General features: G+C 33.5%; 1 protein-coding gene across 2 annotated transcripts in view; it reads right to left on the reverse strand.

Moving 5' to 3' along the window:
- Positions 1 to 336: 336 nt before the first annotated feature.
- TMEM182 (transmembrane protein 182) overlaps positions 337 to 25,061 on the reverse strand; it is a 69,835-nt gene continuing 45,110 nt past the window's right edge. For both annotated transcript variants that reach the window (XM_051984321.1, XM_051984322.1), the window contains exon 5: positions 337 to 1,614. In XM_051984321.1, the coding sequence (XP_051840281.1) occupies positions 1,394 to 1,614 (221 nt within the window). In that variant the 3' untranslated portion in view covers positions 337 to 1,393. The remainder of the gene's footprint in view (positions 1,615 to 25,061) is intronic.

Raw genomic sequence — 25,061 nt, forward strand, 5'->3', positions numbered from 1 at the left:
AAAGCCAAAAATAGTCTTTCTCTGTTTTTCCCTCTCTAAAACCAAACTACTTGGTAGCTTTCCATATGCAAATGATACCTATGCATCTCAGATGGATTTGATTTTCATCCAAATTAAGGCCAAATGAAACTAATCTCTTAGATATTAGAAATGCCCAAACTGGGGAAATCACAAAGTGGCTTTCCCTAAGGGGATTTTCCCCTCAGGGTGTCAAAGGTGATTAAAAACATGAAAATGTTAAAAAAAAAAAAAAAAAAAAAAATTTCCCCAACCAAGAAACTGAAGAACCATAATTAAAGAAGCTATATACTCAAAAAGAGTTCAAGGGCAAATAAAGAGAGTAGGAAAAATTTATTTATTACTTTATTTAACAAAACAACTCTAGTCTCACTCACATAGAGTTATTTTGAATGTTTATGGCTTTTGAATATTAAAAACATATTCCCATAAATAAATCTTTCACACTGAAATCATCATAGCAATATACTTTCAAAATGGGAATTTTAAAATATTAAATAGAATTATACCCTAAGTGAAAGTCTTTCATTTCTGTGTAATTTTATAAATCTTTACACATAATATTTTATTGATTTAACTCCATATTTGTTTCTTTTTTATCCATTCAACACTAGGTACATTAATTTTGTCATTTATCTTTACCATCTCTTAATATACATTAAGGTTTATATCAACATGCAAAATTTTAATGAAGATAATGAAATTTACAAAAATTAATAAATATTCTATTCTAAGTAGTATATGTACATATTAGTCTGTCCCCGCTTTCTGTTATATTTTGTTGATGGATTTTTATGGTCTGTACACTAGGAACAACTGGTGTCTATTTTTAAACAGTAAAGAATTTGTTCATCAGTTTCAATTAATGTGTATGCAGATATGAATGTGTCTGGTGGGGGGAAGATGGATTGAGTTACTCTATCAACATTTGTTTGTCATTCTCAAGCTTTCTACAAAGATCTTTTTCTTTTCCAAAGCAAAGGAACTTAATGCTAAGAGGCAGCTTAAAAAAAAAAAAAAAAAAAAAAACTTATTTGACCCATGTGATTTTTGGTTGTTATCAGTTTTCCAGAACTAAGAAATCTAACACTTTATGTGCTATTAAAAAAAAGAGAGAGACTCATGAGAAGAGAGAGTTCCTAAAAGAAATGAAAATTCATAATTACATTTGGATAAAACTAAAAGGTTTTACTTTCTAGAAGGAGCTGAGTGCCTTCTTGTCAGAAGGAAATTAAAAATAAAATGATTCATTTAAAACACCTATAGAGTTACACCAAACAACTCTACAATGGAATAATTGAAACACCATGTAAAGATTACATTCCAGTTAAACATTTCAACAAAATTATGATATCCAATGGTGGCAGAAAGATGATTAAGAGTATCTGTGAATATGCCTCCCCACTAGGAGGAATAGTAATCCAGACAAGAGAGAGAAAAATATCCCAGCAGGGGCCAGCAAAAATGACCAGCCATACATGATGTAGGGTGTGAATTCTAAGCAGTCTTGCCTCTTCATGTTCGTATAGCTTTCCATATCTACCACAGCCTGGACCCAGATGACATATAAAACCACCACCAGAGAGAACAGGATACCTAAAAAAAAAAAAAAAAAAAAAAAAAAAAAGACACTTTAGAGGGCTTTTACACATTTTGGAAGCATAGTAGCACTATACATTTATGGTATGTATACACTATAGCCAGATACTAATACTCCAAAGGTACAAATAAGAGGTTTTTAGAGAAACTATTCCAGAGTTCAAATCTGGATGCAGACACTTCCTAGCTGTGTGACCCTGAGTAAGTCATTTAACCTTATTTGCCTCAATTTTCTCATCTGTAAAATGAGCTGAAGAGAGAAATGTCAAACCATTAAAAACACTAAAGACACAGGTCTTTACTAAGGAAAGATCAAACCAGATAACAAAAAGTCAGGCACAACAAAAACAACTGAACAACATGAGCTAAATACTATAGTAAGTACTAAAGAAACAAAGAAATAGAAAAACATAGACCTTGCACTAAAAGGGTTTGATGAGGGGAGCCCTGAAACGCTCTCATTCTCTTGCGGAGTTTGGGGGAAAAGCTTGGGAAACTCCCTTAGAGTAGTTCTCCCCTGAGAGACCCACCCCAGGGAATCAAGATAAAGTGGTTTCATTCTGATATCTGGGTGGGATTAGCATAGTCCAGGACCACCCCCTACTTAGTCCAAGCTGGAGAACCCACCTCTATTGAGTTGGAGATTAGTCCAGGGACACTCATTCAATTCAAAGATTCTCTATTCTGATTCTGCTCCCAACCTCCTACCAGGAGTTACCCATGTAACAAGCTTCCTTTGTTGTGCCACAATTAGTTCTCTTTTATTGTCCTGATTCAGTTTCCCTATTTGTCCTGACTCAGTTTCCCTAAATTGTTCTGCCTTGGTTTCCCTGAATTGTTCTGCCTCAGTTTCTATTTCTAATTGTTCTGCTCAACCACCCCTCCCTCCTAATTATCAAAATATTTGATAAAGATAAAAGATCTTATATTTTAGAATATCAGAATGCCTCTCCCCATCCCAATCTATCAGAATATCAGTTATTATTTTATCAAGATGCCTCTCCCCATCTCCGGTGCCTCCCCCCATTATGTCATCCCCATTTCCGGTGGCTCATCCCACCCTGTCAGAGTCTTGTTTCCGCTCTCAGCACCCTGACTCTGCTCCCTGAGTCTGAGCCATGGGTATATGTGTCACTGAGAACTCTAATTGTTTGCTGGATTCTTGGAGACAATAGTCTCATTCAGCCCTGGGACCAAACCATGGATCCATTTGGTCCCAATAAATCTCTCCATTTCAGATAAAAATATTAAACACTCTCTAATCTCTATCTTGCCTCAGTTTCTCCAGCATCATACCTTCAGCTCAATTCCTTGCAGAAGACCCAAAAGCAGGAATCATGCCAAGGAACCTCTCTCTCTCTCTCTCTCTCTCTCTCTCCTTGGCGTAGCTGCAACCCTCTGCCCACTGAAAAGGTATTCTCTTTTCAGCTACTCCCTCTTTATCTCTCTCACTTATTCCCCTAACAGGACCCTATCCCTCTTTACCTCTCTTAGGGATTTCTCTGCTAGAAACTTTCAACCTGCTGACTTCTCAATACTAATAATATACTTCTTTTGCCAGTTTAACTTTTCAGGTTTGTAAATTCAGTTACAAAGGACCTGTGCCAACCAGAAGGGGCACAATTCCCTGCTCTGCACTCATCATTTTTGGCTCCCTGACAGGGAATTGAGGGGAGCCGAACCTCATCAAGCTCACATTGTAATGAGGGATGCTACATCCAAATAACCATGTTCATAAAAATATATATATATAGTATAAATGGGAAATAATCCCAGAGATAAAGGGCTCAAAGTGAGAAACTTGGAAAATCCTTTTGTAGAAGGAGATAGAATTAATGCTGATTTTGATGGGAACCAGGAAAGCCAAGAATCAGAGGTGAGAAGAGAGGGAAAAACTATAGTCAAGAGATGGAGTATCCTTTTCTAGGAACAGCAATGCAGCTAGGTCATTGAATACATGGAGGGGAACAAAGTCTAAGAAGATTGAAAAGCTAGGAAGAGACCATGTTGTGAAGGGCTTCAAATGCCAAACAGAATCTTATGTTTGATTCTAGAGCTAATAGGAAGCCACTGGAATTTATTATAGAATTAGACCTGCTTTGGGGGGAAATTGCTTTGGCAGCTGCATAAAAGATGGACTGCACTAGAGAAAGTTGTAAGGTTAGAGCAACATGATCCATGACTCCAAATTGACTAGTACATACACATATGCCAAAGATAAAAGGAGAAAAAAAATATTAAAACATGTGTGCCAATTTTTCAATTAAAACTGCTTCTTTATTTCAAACACCAATGAGTTTATCCCCTATATAGATTAATTCCAATCACTCTTACTACATGATCTTTCCCACCACCATGTATAGGTTAACAACAACAACAACAACAAAAGGTTCCTCATTATCTAGCTTTCCTAAAAGCCTAGTGTCAATGTAAACAGACACCTATACTATAGTCTATACTATTTGTGGCAACCCAGCTATAAAGGAGCATAATAGGGGAACCCCAGGCTAACGATGCAAGTATAATCTGGACCCTCTCCCATGACCCTGCCAAAAATCATACTATCACAGAATAATTGTCCCACTTACATCCCCACTCCTTCTCTGGAAGTTTCCTTTAGTGCTTCACCATTTGACTCTCTCTTTAATCTTCTTTCTAAGGCCTTTTTCTTCCTTGTCCTTTTCTTGGAAAGCTGAGAAACTAGATCACAATCTGATTTTTCTTTTGCCTTTTTCCTACCCTCAGAGGGTATATAAATTATTCTTGCACCTTTGCTCTCCACTTTTCCTTAATTTCACCAACTGAAATATAAACCTAAAATTAAAGGCCTTATCTACCCAAATTACCCAAACATTTTCCTTACCACCATCACCCATAAAAAGGCTTCATATTCAATAAGTTAATTGGTCAACAAATATTAATAAAGTATTCACTCTATGCCAAACACTATAATGGTGGGAAGACAGAGCTAAAAGTGACAAGTCTTCTCTGAAGGAGCTTACAATCTAACTTTATTTATTTATTTATTTATTTTTTTGGTAATGAGGAGCTATTGGTCAGTTTTTCCTCCTACTTGGGAACTTTATCTTGGTCCCTTATACCAACAGTTACAACTTTTCTCTGGTAACTATGAAATTGAACTTTTGTTGCTCTGCTATAGTGGGATTATGGAAAAGATCTCAGACACACATCTTCTGTGTGTAGTGTGTGTGTGTGTGTGTGTGTGTGTGTGTGTGTGTGTGTGTCTTTTCTTTCTTTCTTTCTTTCTTCTCTCCTACCTCTCAGGAAGGAGGGAAGGAAGAAAGGAAGGAAGGAAGAAAGGAAGGAAGGAAGGAAGGAAGGAAGGAAGGAAGGAAGGAAGGAAGGAAGGAAGGAAGGAAGGAAGGAAGGAAGGAAGAAAGAAGGAAGGAAGGAAGGAAGGAAGAAAGAAGGAAGGAAGGAAGGAAGGAAGGAAGGAAGGAAGGAGGGAAGGAAGGAGGGAAGGAAGGAAGGAAGGAAGGAAGGAAGGAAGGAAGGAAGACTTTCCAAAGGTTTACTCCTGGATCTCTCTTAATCTTTCCCTCTAAAAATATCAGCCTTAGTTTTTACTTTTCCACAGTCAGTATTCAATTTTGGTTATTCTCAGAGTTCTCATTTCACATATCCAGTTTTACCTAAATTATCGCGTATCCCTGAATTATCTGCTTCAGTTTCCCCTGGTGGCCACCCCTTTCTTGCCTCCTTGGGACTGAGAGAATTGAGGTCTCGATGCTCTGGTCACTCTAACATTCTAGCCATCTAGTCATAAAACTCCAAGTGGCTTATCTCAAATGCCTGGTTATCTCCTGCCTCAGATTTCTGTCTCCAGCCCAATCTCCTTATCTGTCAGGACTAAATTAATGTCCTTTCCTGGAATTTCCATTCACCCAGTGCTCTGCACCCCCTGGATTGCTGTAGCCCTATAAAAGTCTCTGGAATTACTTGTTGGTTTGAGACAATAGTCCCATTCAGCCAGCTGGCTTTGCTAGCTCAAATTCTCCACTATTACCTAATCTCTATCTTGCCTCAATTTCTCTGGCATTACAGAACTTAGATTTAGAGATGGAAGGGATATCAGAAATGATCAAATTCAGCCCATTTATATTACAGATTTGAAAACTGAGTTGAATGACTTGTTTAAGATGACACAGGTAATAAGAATCAGAGGTAGAAAACACACACACGTGTGTGTGTGTTTATGTTGTGCATGTATATGTATATATGTGCATATGTGCATATATACATATATATTTCAAGCTCAGTCTAAAATCATTTTTTTATTTTAGCTCAAAATATACTACTTTTACTTTCATTGCTACTGTTAGCTATTAGTGTCCCATACTTAAAACTATTATGTCATCTTTGACACTTTTCTCTTCCTGTACCTCATATACCCAGTCTAGTAGTCAAAGTTTGCTGATTTCATCGAACCAATATTTTTTGCACTCTCTATTCCAATCGCTATTACTCATGTAGAAATCTTGACTAGCACTCAATTGAATTCTTGCAATAGCCTCCTAACATTTTCCCCTTCTCTCTTCCCTTTTCCCTCAAAAGAATCTTTCACATTAAAATAAACTAATCTTTCTCATTCATGGAAGTAATCACATTATCCTTCCAGCAGTTTCCTCCTGATATCAAATTGCTACTTATTATCACCACTATAATCACTGAACTTTCCCAGTACCTTGCACACAGTAGGTACTTTAAGAATTTTTGTTAATTGAATTGCCTTTTCAAAAATTACTACTTTGTTTAATGCCATATTCTATTTTAAGCTTTGTCCTTTCTTTCCTTTTGTCTTTTGAATCTCTTCCAACCTTTTACAGCCTCTATAGCTTTCCTTGATCTCTCTGATGTAAACTGAGATTTTTTGGGGGGGAAATGATGTAATCTTGGGGGGGAAGGGGGACAGATGTAAACTGTGTCCTTTTTGGGGAGACTCCCAAACTCTGGGAAAAGGGCTTTCCAGACAAGCCCTTCACAAGTTAAGTGGTTTCATTCAATTGGAGATCTTGGTTAAATCACTCTCCATTGAAACTGAGATCTTTTTTTTTTTGGGGGGGGGGGGGCCTAGATCCCCTTCAGGGAGTTCCCAGACCCTGGGAAAAGCCTTCAAACTCCTGGTTATTCAATTGGAAATCTCTGTCTGATGATCCTCAATTGATTAGACCAGACAACTCCAAGCTCCAGGCCAATACTTATCCCATATAATCATGATTTGTCAATCAATCTCTGCCAAATTCCTAATGAGGAGTTTTGCCCACTAAGAAAGCTTCCTTCTCAGTGAACAACAACATTCCCTTTTTGCCACAGAATTTTGGGTTTATGAATTCTTTCACATTGGACCTACCTCTCCAAGCAGAGAGGATCTCTCCTCCTATTCCCATACCTCATCACCTCCATATGGATATCCCTAGAGCTTAGAGCTCATTTGGCATTTTATTTCTACAATTTATCACAAATTATCATATATGTGTTTATATTATAGTTATACCCTTTATATATCATGTGGTTTAAGGGTGCAGAGCCCTCACAATTTGGGAAATCTTTAAAAATTTTGACCCTCCTTTTGTACCACAGAAAAAGTCTGAATTTTTTTTTTTCTTTTTTATGGGATGTTTACAGTATCTTGCTGTAAAATTCAGATTAAGTATTTGGTCATAGTCTCGGTGTTGTATGCTGGCCTTCACATTTCATCTGCAGTTTTTGCAAAACTTTTCAAAAACTCCCATTCAGTTTCTTATATCAACCCATAATATTTCAAAACTGCAATGGGGAAAGTCATGATGTGGAAATGATAACTGTATAATTATTTATGTATAACAGTATCCTATTGTATTTTGAAATCTATATGGGCATATAGGGATAAATCTTTGAATTTCCCCTAACACCCAGTAAAATATAGATGGATATTGAAACTAGCAAATAAACATATCAGAAAGAAAAAAAACACCATTAATTATACACCACTGATAAAACATTTCTTTGTGGAGGACTCTGAATTCTTCCCAATTTGAAGAAGAGATACCATGCTCTCTCACTTATTGCATGAATTTCCTGATAAACAGAAAAGAGAAATAGAAAATAAACATGGGCATGAGTAACATTCTGCCCTTCCTAAGCTGATCAAACTCTACTAGTACTTATAACCAAGACTAAGAGGCAAGATAGAATAAATGCAGCAGTTTCACTAATAACTGTGGCCCCCTTACTCCTCCATTTCATGTAAATGCAAATTGTCATTTCAGCAGCCTATAACTAGTACTCAAAAGAGAACAATGCAAATCAGTGATCTACAGCTCTACCACAAGAAATAGAAAAGTCATAGCTGGGGAATAAACCTTTCACAAAGTCTCATACTTCAGAGGATAACAATAACACAGCAATGTCAGGTATTGTACAGCAGAACTATGCATTTAAATGTATGTGGCAAATATATGTGGCAGTGTTGCTCTGATAATATAAAGGCCATAATTAACAATTTGCATATTACCATTTACCTTATGAAAATACTTTTCAAAGTCTTTGCTATCCTTTGTTGATAATGGTTTTTATCTTATTTGCTTTAAAAAAAAAAAAAAGAGTTCTTTCAGATTGAAAATTGTCTTTGTAAATAATCAAGACATATATAACTTTCAGATTATTTATGACAAAAGAAAATTGTCTTTGTAAATAATCAAGGCTTATGTATCACTTTTTTTTCAAAATTTACAAAAAAAAATTACTCTGTTTATAATGTGTTCAAAATAAGGATTAGAGTTTATCATGTTGGTACAGGCAGGCCTATAAATTATCTTCCCAACTGATTTCTTAATACCATGGTAACATGTAACATAATCTGTAATAAAATAATCTCTGATGTAAATATTAACAATGTAAAGAGGAATCATTTCCTGAGAGTACTCCGTTGGGAATATGCTTTCCATCCCTATGACTATACTAAACTTGTTTATGAATTGGGAATTTAATTGCTCAGCAGTATTGGGTTTAGAGTACTAGAACAGGAGTCAAAAGGTCTGGGTATGTATTCTAAGTCTACCACTTACTAGTGAGTGATATAACCATCAAGTCATTGTTTTGTGCTTCAGAAATTTCTCAGGTATAAAATGAAGATGTTAATATAAGTGATTTCTATTTCAATCTACTTTTCATCTCTAAATCTCGTGATACTATGATCACTGGGATCCCTTCCCGCTCTAACATTCAAAGATTCATCACTGGAAGATACCAAGATGATATTACCTTGTCTACACTTACCTGAAGCTTATATGACATTCCTAATAAGTGATCCATCTTCTGCTTGAAAATTTTTTGGTATAATGTTTTCCAAATGGGGTGTGTAGCCTGCCCCTAAGGATATTGATAACCCATTTGAAGGATTAGAAGATGAGTTAAATACTCCCAACGATATTTGGTTTTAACATAGCCACACAGCCTTATTCTACAAAATTCCTCCCTTGCTCTACAAATTTATAATCTCCTAAACTAAGCCACAGGCCCATTAAGGCAATTATAATCTAAACATTACCAGGGAATCCATAGCAACAATTGGACAGGTAACAATGGGAAAACTTTGTCCCTTTAGCAATGAGCATTGAGTCCAAATCACTACCTGCCTATGGTAGATGTCCCATAGAGTCTGAGCTCCAGGTCAGTTACTATTTATAAAAACCCCACGTCTTTTTTTTTTTGTTTTAGTGGATCAGAGTGAGTTTCATAAGATAAACAGATATGAATGAGTTGCAATTTGCTTTATAAATTGCATTACATTTTTTCTCCTCAAAAGAAATCCTTTTCCAGAATCCCTAATTATTGTTTAGGATACCACCATTTTATCACTTACCCAGGTTCACAATCCTGGTGTTATCATAGACTCCTTATTTTCATTTATCTCACATTTCCAATCAATACCCTTTCTCTCTCTCCTCACTCTAGTTGTCACAATCCTAGTTTTTAAGATCCCCTTATCATCTCTTAGCTGGACTATTGCAATAGCGTCCAAATTTGTCTCCATGCTTTGAGTTTCCCCAATTTATCTCTCACATAGCAGTCAAAGTGACTTTTCTAAAGCTGGTTCTCATCTGGAAAATAAGGAGATCGGACCATATGCCTTCAGATATCCTTCCCAAGTATAATATTTGGATCTCATAATCCTCAAAACTTCAGAAGTTTTCCTTTCTATCGAATTTCCAGCAAAGTGGCTATCTAGTCCCTACTTAAAGAATCATGATATTATATAAAGAAAGTATCTTGGAGATACTGAAATAAGAGTAGTTCTGGTCAACCAATCACATACTGAAGAGAAGATCTTTTTGATTGACTAGAAAAGCATTCAAAAAGGCTTGTCAACTCCAAGGATAGTCTCTACCTCATTGCCAGGATCTGGGTGATAACTTTGAACATGATACTGGGTAAAGAGAATATTGTCTCCAGAGTTGGGAATTTCAAAAGATTAAAAGAGCAGCTAAGAGTTGGATTTATTCTAGGTTTCTCATTGAACACAACACTGATGCCTCAGAAAATAAGGAATAATCCTTAAGTGCTTCAGTTCTTAAGGATTCCAATCCTGTGGGATTCATCCTGTTATCATGGCACATCTGGACATGATCTTGGTGGGACCAATGTAATGTAGGAATCGAGCTAAGTTTGAGTTGAATATTATACCTCCATGCCCACAAAGATGAAAGTTGAATAGTGGGGATTATGAATTTAAAGAGGTTTTTTTAAGTCTTTTATTTTCAAAAAATATGCATGGATAATTTTTCAACACTGACTCTTACATAGCCTTGTATTCCAAATTTTCCCCTCTTTCCTTCCCACCCTCTCTCCTAGATGGCAAGCAATCCAATATATATGTTATATATATTAAAATATATGTTAAATCCAATATATGTAAACATATTTATACAATTATCTTGCTACACAAGAAAGACCAGATCAAAAAGGAAAGAAAATGAATAAGAAAACAAAATGCAAATGACCAACAACAAAAAGAATGAAAATGTTCTGTTACAATTCACACTCTGTTCCTGCAGTTCTCTCTCTGGGTGTATATGGCTCTCTTCATCATTAGATCATTGAAACTGGCCTCAACCATCTCATTGTTGGAAAGAGTCACATCTATCAGAATTTGATCGTCATATAATATTGTTGTTGCAATGTACAATGATCTCCTGGTTCTGCTCATTTTACTTAGCATCAGTTCATGTAAGTCTCCCCAGGCCTCTCTGAAATCATCTTGCTGATTTTTTCTTATAGAACAATAATATTCCATAACATTCATATATCAGAACTTTTTTTTTTTGCTAAGGCAATTGAGATTAAGTGACTTGCCAAGGGTCACACAGCCAAGCAGTACTAAATGACTGAGGTCAGATTTGAACTCAGGTTCTCCTGACTTCAGGACTGGTGCTCTATCCACTGCACCACCTAGCTGTCCCTATATACCATGACTTATTCAGCTATTCTCATGGCCATTCAGTTTTTTGCCACTACAAAGAGGGCTGTCACAAACATTTTTGTACATGTGGGTCCCTTTCCCTCCTCTAAGATCTCTTTGGTACATAGGCCCTATAGAAACACTGCTGACTCAAAGATTATGCACAGTTTGATAATGAAAGACCACAATAAGATATCATGGAAGAGTTGCTTAAAATCCCCTAGTCCTCAACTATCGTCTGGAAAAGAAATTCAGAGTAGTTCTGCTATCCCTAAAGGTCAAAACTAGAATTTAGGCAACAGTTACCAAAACACAAATTTAGGTTTTTATATTCGGAAAAACTTATTGACCATTAGAGATAATCTGAGTATAACAAGTTATTTCAGGAGATAACAAATTCCCCTTTTTAGTGATTTTCTAGCAAAAAGTGGATGACTCTTTGGCAAAGTGATTATTATAAAAGAGATTCATATCCCAATAGGGGTTGAACAAATTGTTAATTAAAGTTACAAGCATGAGATTTTAAAACTCATCAAAAATAAACTGAAAATGGATAACTTAAAATACAATCAAAACAAGGCTCAGAATCCCTGATATTTTGTGTGATTTTCATCAGACTTTGAAGTCCCTTCCAACTCTGAGATTTTATGATTCTGTGAGTTGTGTTTTATAATTATTTCTAAAATTAATATGGTCCACATTGTTCTGAAGATTTATTTATGAATTAAAAGATGCTTTATTTTGTTACTATTTACTCCAGGAGCAGAAAGTTTATAATCTCCCTTATAGAAGAAGCACAATGTATTTATTTTGTATGTTTTATGTATAAACAAGTTTGTTATTTCTTCTCTATAAAAATAAGTTCCTTGAGGGTAAGAATTATTTCATTTTTATTTTTGTATGCTTGGCACTCAAGTTCCTGGGCCATACCAGATACTTAATAAATCCTAGATGGTTAATTTATTAATTAAAGTTGGAAATATTAGATTTTGCACTCATTAAAAATAAGCTACAAGTGAATAAACCAAGATATAATCAAAACAAAAATCCCTGAGATTTTGTATGATTTCAATCAGACTGAATATAAAACGGTGGAGTATTAAAATGTGTTTTGGGACTTTTCCAAACTTAAAATCTTATAAGTGCTTGGTATTACCACATATTCCCTACCCTGAACTCCAACTAGTTCAAATTCAAATCGAGATTATTTTCCCTGAAGCAAATACCACATAAAGTGTTGTTTGTATTTAGTCACAAAATTTCATTAGGCAGTCAATTATTAATGACATTGAGGCAACAGCAAACAAAAAGATCATCTTAGGGGCAGAAGAACAGACTGAGAAATAAAATTGCATTCCCTCTATAATCAACTAAAATGAAAAGGAAAGATAGTCTTTAAAAAAACTAAAAGTAACCTTCTTTAGTGTTGGGAGAAAAACTGGATTAAAACTTTTCTGGAACAAACATTTGTCTCAGAAATGAAAACCGTTCCTCAAAAGTTAACTTGAATTTAAATAGCCTAGCTGAGGAAAATAGTAAAACATTAAAACAAAAGGCACATGTAAATCCTGAAACACATTTACAGTAAGCTGTTGGCTTCTGTCACAATAAACTAAGGAAGACTTCTTCAAGCATCAGATTATTTAAAGGAATTACATCCAACTCATCTTTTAAACCAACTTCTTTGACCATTCTTGGATATATAGAAAAATCACAGCTGTATGTTCAGAGAGAAGTAGCTAGATCAAAGTGAAAATGAAATATGAATTGTATATTCCTTAGAAATTTAGATGTTTTTGTTTTGCCCCCTATTGGAGTCATAAACTATGGCCATTTTAGTTACTCTTTTATTTATTCCAAATTGTTTTCCAAAGTGGTTAAATCAGTTGACAACTCTGCTGACAAGGCATTAATACTGATATATTTTTAAGTAATAAAGTCTTTGGAGAGAGGAAGTTGTACTGTTACATAAAAAGTGCTGTCATGACAAGGGGAGAGACTTAGGTACAGAGAGAAAGGACCCAAGGGAACTTCTTTCCTCAGAAATTTAGGTGCTAAATATCATCTTTGAAAAAGATTCATACACATCTCGAGAACTTAGTTTAAGTTAAGAATCTAATGGATAAGGTAGTTCAAAGAAAATTCTTAAGAGATTTTGACTGCCATCCTGAAAAACCTAGATCGTGGGATTATTTTTCCAGAGATGAATACTGTAATTAGTGGCAGTGATTGAAAATTTTTTCACCATGAATCAATGATTAAATAGTTGAATATTTCTTTTTTAATATATGTTATGCTGGTAATGAATTATAAATATGGTAATGATCTAAGAACATGAGAATAAGAGACTTGAGAAAGAAAAGAAAGTTTTCAGGAAAAGAAGTTTTTCAAATTTATTCTAAAGACTAGGATGTAGCCTCAGAGTTAAATGTTCACTTAATGGGACAAAAGATATGTCCCTTTTAGTTCATAAGAAATAAAGGAAATATCCCTTGAATGTCTTAGAATTTGAGATAAGAATTAATAAGGAAATAAGCAAATAGCTATTGAAGAGATGACCACTTCACTCAGGGTATTCTTAGAATCAATTCATTCTGATATCTCATCATATGTTCAAAATAATCTTTTGATGGGAGAAGACAGGTCTAATATAAATGTCAATTTATTACTAATAAGTCATAAGATTGCAAAATTATAGGTATAGAGTTGGAAGAGACCTTAGAGAATACTGATTCTGACTCCCTCATTTTATAGTTGAAGGAAATGAGGTTGATATAAATGAAATAACATTTATAGGACAATATGTTAGAGAAAGGGAGTCAGAAAGGGAGTCAGGAAGGGGCAGGATTGTGACAGAATTTGAACTCTGATCTTTCTGATTTCAAATTCAGCTCTTCTTGTGTCATCTATCTGCTCATCCCACCTCTCATTCCCCTCACCCAAGGCACTTTTGCAAAACACAGTTCATCTTTCCATTACCTCGCTGAAAAAATGTTGCCAATATTCAGTTTTAGAAATTCCTAAATTCACAGTTAAAATAATAATTACCAACAATTTCTCCTAATTTTCTACTGAATAAAGTAAAGTTTAATATCCCAAACCCTCCACAACCTAGTTTCAATTTACCTTTCAGTCTTCTGTTATATGATATATATATATATATATATATATATATATATATATATATATATATATTATATATATATATATTATTATAATTTTTACTAAAATTGGGCTATTCACTTTTCCATACTCTTATCTTGCCTTCTCTTAACCTCTAGGAATTTGTATTTCATCCCTCATTTTTCAAACAGATCCATCTGTTGTATCCTTTCACTGAAGTTTGTCCTAGATTGCTTCCTTCATCTTCCATCTGATCCCTCCAAACTTGAATCTCTAAGGGCCCATCTTTGACTTATCATTATCTCATGGGATTTATAAATTAAATCCAAATAACTTCTTTTATGTCTGGGGAACTTGAGGACCTTGGAGGTAAGATTTGTCTAAAGTCAAACTTGATGTCACAAAGGCACCCAAGGGGCATCTAGATGGCAATGCATAGAGAACCAGTCTTGAAGTCAGGATGATCTGAGTTCAATTCTGATCTCAGACACTTAATACTTCCTTGCTGTGTGACACTAGGCAAATCACTTAACTCCAATTACCTCAGCAAAAACAAAGGCACCACAATTCTTTGATTTGATATCTGGAATTTTTTCTACTATCCCATGCTATATATTCAATCGTTTTCTAATTTATTATAATTACTTCTGTACCTCTCTATTCTTTCCAAAAAAAAATTTTAAATCTTTCAAATCAAAACTGTATTATTTTTCTTCATTGTAACACTAACACCTGGAATAATACTTTGCATATGATATCACTAAAACTATACTATTTGAATTCAATATTCCTAGAACTCTAAAACCTAGCTTTGGTTATTAAAGTGAACTTAATGAAGAAACTGAAAATTCACCACGGTATAATAACCTCAATATAAAATTGTTCATAATTGTAAATTCATGCTCCACTTTGGATCAACTGTTTCAACAGAATTATGTTATACTTAGACATTCTCAATTACAAATAGCAATGTCAAATGAACATGACAAAGATCAGGGGAGGAACAGGTATTGGTTTGTGTAATCTCGTATAAGTCACAAAACCTTACTGACCTACAATATTTCCTAAACTAATCTATTTATTTAGTGCTATACCAATCAAATTCCCAAGAAACTATTTTACTGACCTAGAAAAAAATTAAAAACAAAATTCATCTAGAAGAACAAAAGATCAAGAATTTAAAGGGAATTTATGAAGAAAAAAAGCAAATGAAAGTAGCCTAGTTGTACCAGATCTAAAACTCTATTATAAAGCAGCAGTCATCAAAACCATTTGGTTACTGGCTAAGAAATAGACTAATTGATCAGTGGAATATGTTATGTTCATAGGATAAAATAGTCAATAACTACAGCAATCTAGTGTTTGACAAACCGAAAGACCCCAGACTTTGGGATAAGAATTTACTATTTGACCAAAAATGCTGGGAAAATTGGAAACTGGTATGACAGAAACTAGGCATTAACCCACACATAACATAATATATACCAAGATAAGGTCAAAATGAGTTCATGATTTAGACATAAAGAATGATATTATGAATAAATTAGAAGAACATAGGATATTTTATCATTATTGATCATAAAATAGATAATTTTGATTATATTAAGTTAAAAAGTTTTTGTACAAACAAAACTAATGCAGACAAGATTAGAAGGGAAACAAAAACATTTTTACATTCAAAGGTTCTGATAAAGGCCTCATTTCTAAAATATATAAAGAATTGACTCAAATTTATAAGAATTCAAGATATTCTCTAACTCATAAATAATCAAAGGATATGAACAGACAATTTTCAGATGAAGAAATTGAAATTATTTCTAATCATATGAAAAGGTACTCCAAATCACTATTGATCAGAGAAATGTCAATTAAGACTACTCTGAGATATCACTACATACCTCTCAGATTGGCTAAGTTGACAGGAAAAGATAATAACGAATGTTGGAGGGGATATGGGAATACTGGGACACTGATACATTGTTGGTGGAACTGTGAACGAGTCCAATCATTCTGGAGAGCAATTTGGAAGTACGCTCAAAAAGTTATCAAACTGTGCATACCCTTTGATCCAGCAGTGTTACTACTGGACTTATATCCCAAAGAGATCTTAAAGAAGGGAAAGAGACCTGTGTGTACAAAAATGTTTGTGGCAGCCCTCTTTGTAGTGGACAGAAACTGGAAACTGAATGGATGCCCATCAATTGGAAAATGGCTGAATAAATTATGTTATATAAATGTCATGGAATATTATTTTTCTGTAAGAAATGACCAGCAGGATGATTTCAAAGAAGCCTGGAGAGACTTATATGAACAAATGCTAAGTGAAATGAGCAGAACCAGGAGATCATTATAAATGGCAAAAACAAGACGATGATCAGTTCTGATAGATGTGGCTCTTTTCAACAATGAGATGATTCAAATCAGTTCCAATTATTCAGTGATGAAGAGAACCATCTACATCCAGAGAAAGGACTGTGGGAACTGAGTATGGATCACAATATAGCATTTTCATTCTTTCTATTGTTGTTTGCTTGCATTTTGTTTTATTTCTCAGGTTTTTTTTTTTTTTTCTTCTTGATCTGATTTTTCTTGTGCAGCAAGATAACTATATATATATATATATAATTTGGGATTTAACATATTTATTTATGTATTTATTTAATATGTATTGTATTGCCATCTAGGGGAGGGAGTGGGGGGGGGGCGGGGAATGAGGGAAATTTTGGAACAGAAGGTTTTGCAAAGGTCAATATTGAAAAAAAAGGCCTTACTGACTCATGGAAGTTGTTCTAGATAATGTGCATAAAAAGTCAACTATCCTTTTTGTCATTTAAGTTACCTGAATCTAAGCAAAATTTAAAAGGGAAAAAAAAAAAATCAAGCCAGCCTCAAATTTTATACCACATAGATTTTCCTTTACCTCTTTGAACAATTGTCATGCTTTCCTTGCTACTGTGACACTAACAGCTTTGAAAAAGCAGGATCTTCCATAGAAAAGGATCCCTGGAATGAATTAATAAATGAATTATTATGCCATTTCTGTTCTTCCCCTTGACTTTTGTAAAGTGAATTTACTTGCTAATTGCCCATCCACTCATCCCCAAACTGGAATATTGATCTTTCTCAAACTCCAGATCCAATAAAATTATAAGTAATAATAAAATTTACTATAATTTAGTTGCAAGTAGACTTAGACCTTATAGTAACTATTACCATCATTTTAATATTTCTCTCTCTTTTTAAACCAGTGCCAACTAAGTCTTATAGAGAATGTTTGCTATAAAATATCTCTAACTTTTTTTAATGTGAGTTAATGGAAAAGTAATATTTGACTTACAGCCAATTTTTCTTAAACACAATTATTCAGTTCAACAATCATTTTATTAATTGTCTATTTTTAAAAAGGATCTTACTAGTCTATAGAAATATATGAAGATGATATATAATAGTCTCTGCTCTTTAAAATATGATAGTCTAATAGGGAAATAATGCATTTACACAAATAGCACTGGCACTGATTTAGGAGATGATTAATGATAAATGCATGAAAAAGAAAATGCATAATTCATGATAAACTATATTCAACTTCTCTCTGTTCCTCAGTTTCCTTATCAATACAAAGAGGATCTTTCCTGGACATCTGAGATCTCTTCCTACTATGTAACTTTTAGGTTTATAATCCTATTAAAGAGTTTATTGGACATGTAATATCCAAATTTTGCTTTGAATACTAGCATTTCTAACAGATTTTAGTAGTAGTATTTTGCTAATAAATATTGGCTATAAATTTGCAAAATTCATATTTTAGTTAATGTTTCAATAGGGATTTTTAAAAAGATTAATGGAACTTCTGCTTGGTGCCTCTTAGATAGTTATAAAGACCCAGTGTATAAAGATAAAAACTCAGATCTTGATTTTTCTGAGAAACTGGAAGAAAAGAAGTTACAACTCAACATGGGCTTATATCTTTGAGAGGGAGAAAGAGGTGAGGATGAAAATGGAGTTGGCTTTATTTCATTGTTCAAAGACAACAAGAAATATTATTTCTTTGGACCCTTGGGTATCATGCAGCATGCAGTACATTTCATAAGTATATACATAACAGTGGGGGGGAAACAGTTTTTTTCATCAATGTCCTTTGGAAAAGATAAATAAACAACCTACAAAGACTTTTCAAGTTGAATCAACATATACTTTAATACTTCAATGCCAAGGTGAAGGGAAGATAGGGGGGAAGAGGAAAAAAAATTTATATATATATATATATACACATATACATATACATATATATATATGGAGAGAGAGAGAGAGAGAGAGAGAAGAGAGAGAGAGAGAGAGAGAAAGCGCGCTCAGGAGTAAGAAACAAGAAAAGTGAAAGACTAATAAGTTATATATATCATGAATACTTTCTTTAAAAAAAACTAATTTTAAACAAAAATTGTTTGCTACTTAAGCTATTAATGCCAAAAACATGAGGACAAAAGAAAAAAAATTAAAACAAATTATCATTTTCTTTATTATAAATTACCAGAATGAGCATTAGTCTAAAAAACACCTTTACCAGAAAATATTCTATTTTGTCAACAAATAAAAGATAGCTAAAGATAACATCAATTTATAATATAACTTTATTTGCAAAATCATGCAAAAGAGGAATGTGAAAGATTAAATACAGTATTATATCTAAGATCTATATCTATCTATACCTAGATATAGATATAAAGATCAAAGAGCAGTGAAAATGAAATCAAAGATAACTTGTTAGCCACCAGACTAAGTGCATTAAAAGATAAATTGGAAGGATAATCAACAAATGAAAAAAAAAAACTATAAACATATCTATAACAAACACTTTCCTCTATCAATGACAATAGAAGCATGTCATTTATATTCTAACCCTTTATAGTCCATGTGTAAGTAAAAATGTCACTCAAGAAAACAAAAATAAAATTTGAAAAATTGAAAAAATGGAAGGACATCTGGTTGAGACAAGGTATACACAGAAGAGTTCTGTCCTGGTAGCAGCACAATTTTTGAAAATGTCAATAATTTTTTTGTAAGATAAAAGGTACCCAAAATTGAAAGTTACCAAAAATAGAAGACCAAGAAATATGAATAAGTACCAATTCATGTACTTATACATCTACAAAATTGATCATCTCTACAGAATATTTTTGAGAAAAATTTATACATACATAAAGACATGATAATTCCATCTTCTTTTGTCTTGCCTTTCTATATATTTTATGCTCCTTAGTTATTTTCAAAGACTATCTCAGATATCCTTTCTTTTATAAATCTTTTCTTGATCCTCCTAGGTGTTTATGCCCTTCTCCCCTCCACCAGCAAAAAAATTTGTATTTATTTTTTATATTATATATAATATATGTAAGTATATATATACACACACATAAACACACACACATATATATATATATGTTATTTTGTAAATACTAATTTGTACAGCCTTCTCTCATTTAAATCCAATTCACTTGCATAAAGTTATATGGATGGACAGTTGACCATGAAAGTTGAGGTCAAATACTGTTCTGCCAGAGGAAAAAGAAGAGAAAGACCCCAAATTGCACTGTTAGAAGGAATATTATATAAGTTAATTATAAATATTCATATTTTTATGAAGATGTGTGTATATATAACTTATATAATTTTAAATATATAATATAATATTCAATAGTGTAATATTATAGCTTTCTAAGCCAATGAAATCACAGTCATAAGAATAGTACCTATCCTTATTACATGTCTGCAATGACAACTACCAAATTGATCTCAAAGACTACCACCACTAGTAACAGAGTCCTCCAGAATGTACACTGCACAAAAGCCATTTTTCTTTTGATTACACTCTCTTGGAAGAATAGCTCTTTGCTCATATTCTGTACCTTCTTCCTCTGTTTTATTCACTGAATTTTCTTGTGTGAAGTATATTCTGTCCATGGTAGACATTTTCATGCCTAAACTTAAAACTCAACTGCAGAACATTCTTCCCCTAAGGCTGAATTGAATTATGAAATTAAATAGGGTGTGAAATTTCTGTCCTATAGATGTCTATTGAAAATGCTGCATCTTGACCACTTTCCCAATTTCTAGTAATGGCTCAGACATTGAAAAGAATGTTGCTAATGCTTTATCATTTTCTTAGGATTGGTTTTGCAAACAGAATTTCAGTTAAAAGATATACCTCACTGAACATATATGGAGAAGTGCTTTTCTACCCTAAGGTAGTTTTTTGAGACAAATTGGCAGAGACTCAGTAAAATAGAATTTTTTTAATACCTTATTTTTCTCACCAAGAAGGCTTGGTCATGACCAAGAAGTTTTTTTGAGACAAATTGGCAGAGACTCAGTCAAGTAGAATTTTTTTTATACCTTATTTTTCTTACCAAGAAGGCTTGGTCATGACCAAGAAGGAACTTATGCCATTTAGTGGCATAAGTTTCCTAGAAAGTTCCTACTGTAATAAAGGTACAAAGGATGATTAGGTGGCAGAACACAACAGGATAATGTTATTCTCCAACTTTTCAGATTCAATGCATATCATTTGCAACCAGGGTGGCTAAGGTTTCAAAATCCTTTCTTATTGTAATATAAAACACCACCACCACAATCCTCCTTATATTTCTTTAAGGAAAAGGAAGAATTTTCTACTCCCTTATTTTCCAGACAATAATACTTTATACTTCTATATCTACAACTTTATTCTTAAATTTTTTTATATCTGTTATCTCATTTTGTTTTTTGATATAAAATACTTCTCTCAGATGATAGATATGTAGGGAGTTCTTAAGAAAAACATTCTAAATCTCACTGTTTATTTAAAAATCCCATTCATTCCTAACTACATTAGCAAGTTATTATTTCTCCTTTCAAGAAAATTCCAGGTTCCACTTATTTTATATAATATACTTCAGTAAGTGTTATCTGTAAAAATATAATCTTCAACATAATTATTCTTAACTTGACTCCATGTTTCACTCCATGTTTTCTCCTACAGAGTTTTTCTTCATTCTCTAAATTTCTCTACCTTTTCCTCGTTGAGGTACCTCCCACCTTCTCCTTTAAAGTTCTCTTTTATATTTTGTCTTCCTCCAGTAGAATTTAAGCTCCTTAAAGGCAGGAACTATCTTTCTTTTTTGCTTGTAAATCTTTTATAAATGCTGTTGACTTGATTTTTTTCTTCCATTCTTCTTAGGAATTTTTTCTTTTCTTTTCCCTAATATTCTTATTTCCACAATTGATTATAAAACATTTGTAAAATAGTTTATTAATTATATCTTATTTCATATATTCACTCTTACACATGTATCAGATTACTTTAATTCCTAAAACATTCATTACTTGTCTCCCTTTTTCCCTCAATTTTACTTAATCCTCATACTATTCTTTATACATAAACTCTTCATCTTTATATCAAGGACTCTTAACCTAGGGTCTATAAGCCACTAAGGAGGTCTACAAACCTTGGATAAGAAAAAAAAATCATTATTTCAAAGTTATTTCTTTTGCAATTTTATGAATTTTATTAATTTCATGCATTTAAAAAAACATTAGTCTGAGGCAGGATCTGTAAGCTTTACCTAACTTCTAAAGGGATCCCTGACACATACAAAAAGGTCGGAAGCCCCATTTATTTTGCCTGTGTCTTTCATTGATTGAGCATCCAAAATTTTTACTTTCTTATATTTTGTATTTCTGTTCCCAATCCTAAAATTTGCATTTTATACAATATAGTGATCAGGCATTTGCCATCTCTACTGAAAGGAAAAGTTATTATGGTTTCAGTCTAAAGAATGATGACTTAGATTAGGTATAATTTTTATTTTTGAGAGTAATAATTCCTAAGTAGAATGGGTGCCAGATAGGGGTTAGTCTCTAAAGTTTTCTGAAGTCATATAGACTCTCATGTCTTCAGTGTTGTCAGAGTAGTTCTATTAGAAAGTCAGAGGGAAAGAATAGCTGATTTTTCAACATCATTTCTAGTTCTAAAACTCTATGAAAGAAATTGGTTTTAGGGTTATAAATTCTGCAGGTGGTTTGGCATTTTTAAGTTTGTTTAATGTATGATTTCCAATGAGTTTTTATTGGTGCCATCCACAAGGTGGCATCAGCAATCTTATATTTCCACTATTAAACATTTAGGAAGGGATCAAATCAAGAATCCTTTAATTTGCCACATCATTACAATTAAAGATATTTTCACATTTTAATATTTTGCCCAAATTATACTGATATGGAAAAGCTATAAGAAATGTAGATTGTGTGTAATGTTCTATTTATCTTATGCAAATGAGTCATTTTAATACAATTTCTATGCTTTTTTTTCTTTTTTAAAAAACTTATTTTTAATACATGTAGCTTCATGTTGGGAAAGAAAAATCAGAGCAAAAGGTAAAAAACCATGGGAGAGATTAAAAAGAAAACAGAAAAAAGAAGCATACATTGATTTACATTTAATCTCAAGTTCTTTTTCAGGATGCAGGTGACATTTTCTGTCCAAAGTCTATTGGGATTGCTGCAGGTCACTGAACCACTGAGAAGAATCAAGTCTGTTGATCATTCCACCTTCTTGCTGTTATTGTGTACAATATTGTGTATTCCTGGTTCTCCTTGTTTCACTCAGCATCAGTTCATATAAATCTTTTTAGGTCTTTCTAAAATCAACTTGTTCATCATTTGTTATAGTACAATAATATTCCATTATTCATATACCACAACTTGTTCATTTTTCCCCAATTGATGGGCACCTACTTCCAATTCTTTGCTATTACAAAAAGATATATATATATTTATATAGAAATGCACAGTTTTATAGTCCTTTGGGTATAGTTACAAATTTTTCTCCAGAGTGGTTAGATCATTTCACAACTCCATCAACAATTATGCTTTTCTTTCAATGCAAACTCACACACACACACACACACACACACACACACACAAAATCACAATTATACAATCTGTATTTGAACAAGTATACCCCTCAACATCATAACCAATAAGGGACAATTTGCCTATCCTTGAAGTTGTCCATGAAAAAGGAACATATTGCTTCCTGAAGCAGTTATATACTTACGGAGAGTTCCAACTATGAGGAACTTTTTCCATACAGCAAATCAAAGTCTACCTCTTTGGAACTTTTAATTATTTCTCCTATCTCTTCTCTCTGATTCCAAGCATTGGAACCTAGTGAGGTTGGTGACTTTGAAGAGTGCTCTCTCACTTAAACCCAACTCACTTGAATGTCATTGCATCACCTCCCTGAAGTTATGATCATCTTCAAGAATAAAGGGCAGTTAGATGGCATAGTGGAGAGAGCACTGGTTCTAGAGTTAGGAAGACCTGTCTTCCACAACTTAAAAAGGCAGAAGAAATCTCTTCAAGCTATTTAATTGTTACTGCCTCTTTGCAGAGTTCTAACCAAATCTCAGTCACAAAAAACAAAGCCTAGGAGAGTTCACAAAATCAATGATTTTAGAAAACACAAGACTGACTAGATCTTGTATTGCCTCTTAGAGTGTGAGTTACATGTGTCATAGATATTTTAGGGAACCGAATAGGGAGAGGAGAAACTACTCTGCCATATATCACAAAAGGTAAAGACCTAATTTTGCAGTATGAAATTTTTCTGGCTATTAGTAAAAAATATTCTTATTATTCTCTACTTTATTCCTTTCTCCCTGCCCCTCAAGAACCTCAGTCTGCTGCAGGGCCCTGTGCAGAGTGATAAGATATATATTTTCCTCAGATCACTCTCTTCTGCATTGAGCAATTATTCTTTTGAATTTCTCTCAAATTCCAGCCTCTTGAATATTGAAAAAAGAATATAGGACCAGTAAAAAATTCTTGTGAATTCATGAAACAGTCTACAATCCTTTCAAGTCATATTCTTCCAAGGTTGCAATGCCTTTCACTTGTCAATTCTGGATAGCTGTTTATTGCCTGGATCTTTTACCATACAGACATGAAGACAACAGGTGCAGAAGAGTGATGTGAGCCTTGTGTGGGTGTATGGTTGTATGCATGTGGCCTGTAAGTTTAGAATGCCTAAGCTTGGAACTAGTAAGTGTTTAATAAATGCTTGTTTCTTTCCTTTCTTTTTTCACCTCCTTTACTTATTTCATATAGTCTCTTTGTACTTTCACTACCCTCAGAGATTATTTTATCTGGAAGAGAATTTAGAAAGTGACAGAATTTGAGAAGTGCTTCTCCTTGACAAAGAAAAGCAATTGTCAGATGTGTCCTTTAGTTCTCACAATACTTTTTTTCTAGTTTTAATGCAACAAACTCAGCCTGTGTAAAATCATCCTTCTTATACCTAAATCTCCATGGAAAGAAATCATGTGTTGTTAATCTACTTATAAGATCATCTCAAGAAACAAACTCAATTTGCCCTACTCTTACTTCTTCAAGAAAAAGGATATGAAAAATCACTACTGAAATCCTTTTTATTCCTAAATCATGTATTTATTACTTTATAATTATGTGGATTTTTATAGCACCTTTATATTATTTTTCCTTTGCTCTTACAGAAAAGTGGGTTAGAATATATTATCCTTCAATTGCTGGTGCATCTTCAGTGAAGCACTGTCATAGGAGGATTTTTTCCCTAGAAGTTGTATGGAATAGAGAAAGATAAGGTGAAGAACTTACAGGAATGTATGAATTCTTTTTCTGTATTTTATTTTCATTATTTCTGTGTTTCCCCTATGACCTGTATAATATGTGCAGGCTCATATTTATTTGAGCCTTGGCCAGTTAGAAACATATTTACTTAACCTGAGCTGATGACATTTATTAGTATTTGACATTTATCGATATTTAGTCTATTAGCTGGACCACTGTC

This window comes from Antechinus flavipes, chromosome 3, assembly GCF_016432865.1.
Source record: "Antechinus flavipes isolate AdamAnt ecotype Samford, QLD, Australia chromosome 3, AdamAnt_v2, whole genome shotgun sequence".
Lineage (NCBI taxonomy): Eukaryota > Metazoa > Chordata > Mammalia > Dasyuromorphia > Dasyuridae > Antechinus > Antechinus flavipes.